Source organism: Morone saxatilis, unplaced genomic scaffold (assembly GCF_004916995.1).
Source record: "Morone saxatilis isolate NCDOM2014 unplaced genomic scaffold, NCSU_SB_2.0 Contig19, whole genome shotgun sequence".
Lineage (NCBI taxonomy): Eukaryota > Metazoa > Chordata > Actinopteri > Moronidae > Morone > Morone saxatilis.
The window spans coordinates 23,310,169-23,312,972 of NW_023339751.1; the positions used below are offsets into that span (position 1 = coordinate 23,310,169).

The 2,804-nt window shown below is 44.3% G+C and overlaps 1 protein-coding gene across 1 annotated transcript in view; it reads left to right on the forward strand.

Moving 5' to 3' along the window:
* LOC118329160 (inactive ubiquitin carboxyl-terminal hydrolase 54-like) overlaps positions 1 to 2,804 on the forward strand; it is a gene marked incomplete in the record, with an annotated part of 48,668 nt that overhangs the window by 35,049 nt on the left and 10,815 nt on the right. The window contains 2 exon segments of the mRNA XM_035663143.1: positions 29 to 193; positions 2,601 to 2,720. Of these exon segments, the coding sequence (XP_035519036.1) occupies positions 29 to 193; positions 2,601 to 2,720 (285 nt within the window).

Below are 2,804 nucleotides of genomic sequence, written 5' to 3' on the forward strand. Positions count from 1 at the left end.
TGACTTTGTGTGTGTATGTGTGTTATAGCGCCCCCTGCTGGCCGCAGCGAGCTGGACGAGCTGCAGGAGGAGGTGCAGAGGAGAGCAAGGGAGGAGGAGCAGCAGCGACGACAGGAGAAGGAGAGGGAGGCGGCGCTTGGGTTCAACCCCCGACCAAGCAAGTATTTGGACCTGGACCAACTGCAGATCCAGGGTACATGTGCACGCAAACACAACACACGGTCTACTATGTTCGTATTAATGGTTGCATCATGGGAACAGAAACAGGCTAGGAATTAAAGTCATTTTTAGGGCAAGGCTACTTGGCCTTGTGATAAAATAAAATGTATTGAGGCATCACAGCCAAAACTAACTCAACAGTATATAAAAAAGTTGTGACTAAATGCTCACTAAACCACTTTTGAACCAAGACGGTGGCCAACCTCTTCAACCTGCTGTCCACCTGTGAATACTCTTACACTGACAGCCGTGGAGAAGAGACTGTTGGGTGCTGATTTTATAAACTGAACTATGAGCGGAAACATACTTTAACTTTCTCTGACTGTGAGTGAAAATCTGATGTTTTTCACCATACCATTACAAAGAAAGGCTCAGGTAGCCTCGTTTAACCGCAGGAATATATACATTATAAACTATATTACTCAGTAGAGAGCGTGCGGGCTGAAGGAGGAAAAAAAGGCGAGTTGTCCTAATCTTCGTATTTGAAACAGAACTGAAATCAACTGACAAAATCCTATTATATACTATAATTACTTACACTCTTTTAGCTTAGTAAGTCGAGGTGCACCAGTGGGTTTTATTGTACAAATTGCTTAAATAAGTGGGTCCTTCTTCACCTCTTACACCTTTGGTTAGCACACCCCACAGCGTAACTGCACCTGTGTTACCAGCCCGACGCCTTCCCTTTAAGGAAGGGTGGCCTTTGGTTTGGGTAATCTTGTGTGCGGTTGTGTGTGTGTGTGTGTTGTGGTGCTGTGTGTGAAACAATCAGCATTCTAAGCTGCTTGAAGTGATAGCAATTTTTCTCATTGACCCGCAGCTTCCAGCCCTGACCTAAAACCGATTGATTATACTGTACGGGGGTCATGCCAAACTGGCCGTGTGGGTAGGTCATTTTAGAACGGCCATTACAGCACTGGCCGTTTGGCCGCGGTATAATTCCTGCCCTGGTGTTTGCGTGTGTGGTCAGCATGTGTGTGTGTTCTGTTGGACAACAGGAATGTTCCTCATTGAGCAGCTGAAAGGGCCCGACTCAGCCGACACACAAAAGACAGAATGACTTATGCAGTAATAAAGCTACTGTGTGTGTATGTGTGCGTTCCCAGCTGCTGGCTGCTCTTCACTTTATAGCTGTATTATGTTGTTTGTTGTGGAGGTTTTGCAGAGGGAGTGATGCAGATGTCATAACAAGGCAATGATGTACATTTAAGTAGTGAGTGAGTAGATTTTCTAAGATTCTGAGCTGATTCTGAGTAGAACCTCTCTTTCTGTTTTGCTTTATCCACTAGAACAGCAGCCCTGCTCCAGTAAAGCTCCAAAATGTGTGTTGAGGAAAGCCTGAATACATTAAATTTGGATTTATAATGGCAGGTAGTGGTGCTGAGCAGAAAGCACATTGTTTCGAATGCGGGGAAATCCTGTCAAATGAGGTCCAAAGACACTTCAACACAAAGCAGCCAGTCTGTTTTTTTTTTTGTTTTTTTTTTGGGGGGGGGGGGGGGGCAGAAAGTCATCACAACATTGACAACTCAGTCAAAATCCACTTTGAAAGTAGTTATATGATATATATTTGTTTTTTTTAAAATATATTTGTAGTTGTCATTACAGCCGAATGTGGTATAACAAATATTTACAAAATGTATTTTTTATATTTCTCTCATTTATTTGGTAAGGTGGTCCTGAACAGGAGTGATCAAAAGCACAGAAATTAAAAGTTATTTTCTGCACAATCCTGCAGAAGGTGCACAGATTTTGTGCTGAAGCTGCACTGTCTGCTGTGTGCAGCTCAGCCCCGCCCTCGCTCAAACAGACACACAGCTGCAGCTCTTTGTACGTTCATAGTCTGCATAGACCACCACACTTTTTTTTAGCGCTGTGTCAGCACTGGAGAATTCAGTAGAAAGACCCTACTCACTATGTTTGTAATGAGTCCTGACCTCAGACCCTGTGCGCTGCCTAAAAGTTGACGTCCAGAAACATCCCGCACACAGCAAAATAAGAAGATATTGGCAGGGTCTCTGCAGATACAGACACCGAGACACACTTCCAGTTTCAGGGTTTTGTTTTTTAGAAAATTCCTACGTAGTATGTCTTTAAGTTACACAAGGTTGAGAACCCCTGGACTAAAAGCTGCTCCAAGAACACACTGAATGTATTGAAGTGAATGGGGAAAACCCTTAACTTTTCTCCATAAATACAAGTAATTGAAGTCTTTACAGATGTTCATCTCTCAGTAGATAATATTGATAATTTATCCTGATGTCTATCTGAGAGTAGATTATTGTTCCATTGTGAAAATATAAAAGAGCATGTTTCACTCACACTGTCTCCTGCTCCGGTTCTGCAGAATCATTAAGTGTTTGTGTGTCTTCATCCTGCAGGTAAAGGTGACAGCTTTGAGCGGTGTGTGTCGGAGGCGGAGCTTCTGCTGGACCAGTCAGTGCGTCTGGAACAGGCGGGCGAGGTCGCTGCTGCACTGTCGGCGGTCAACGAAGCAGTCTGTAAGCTCCTCCTACTCCCCCTGACCGCCTCCTCCACTTTACACCCACATTGCCTGCCTGGCACTCACACACACTCACACACAC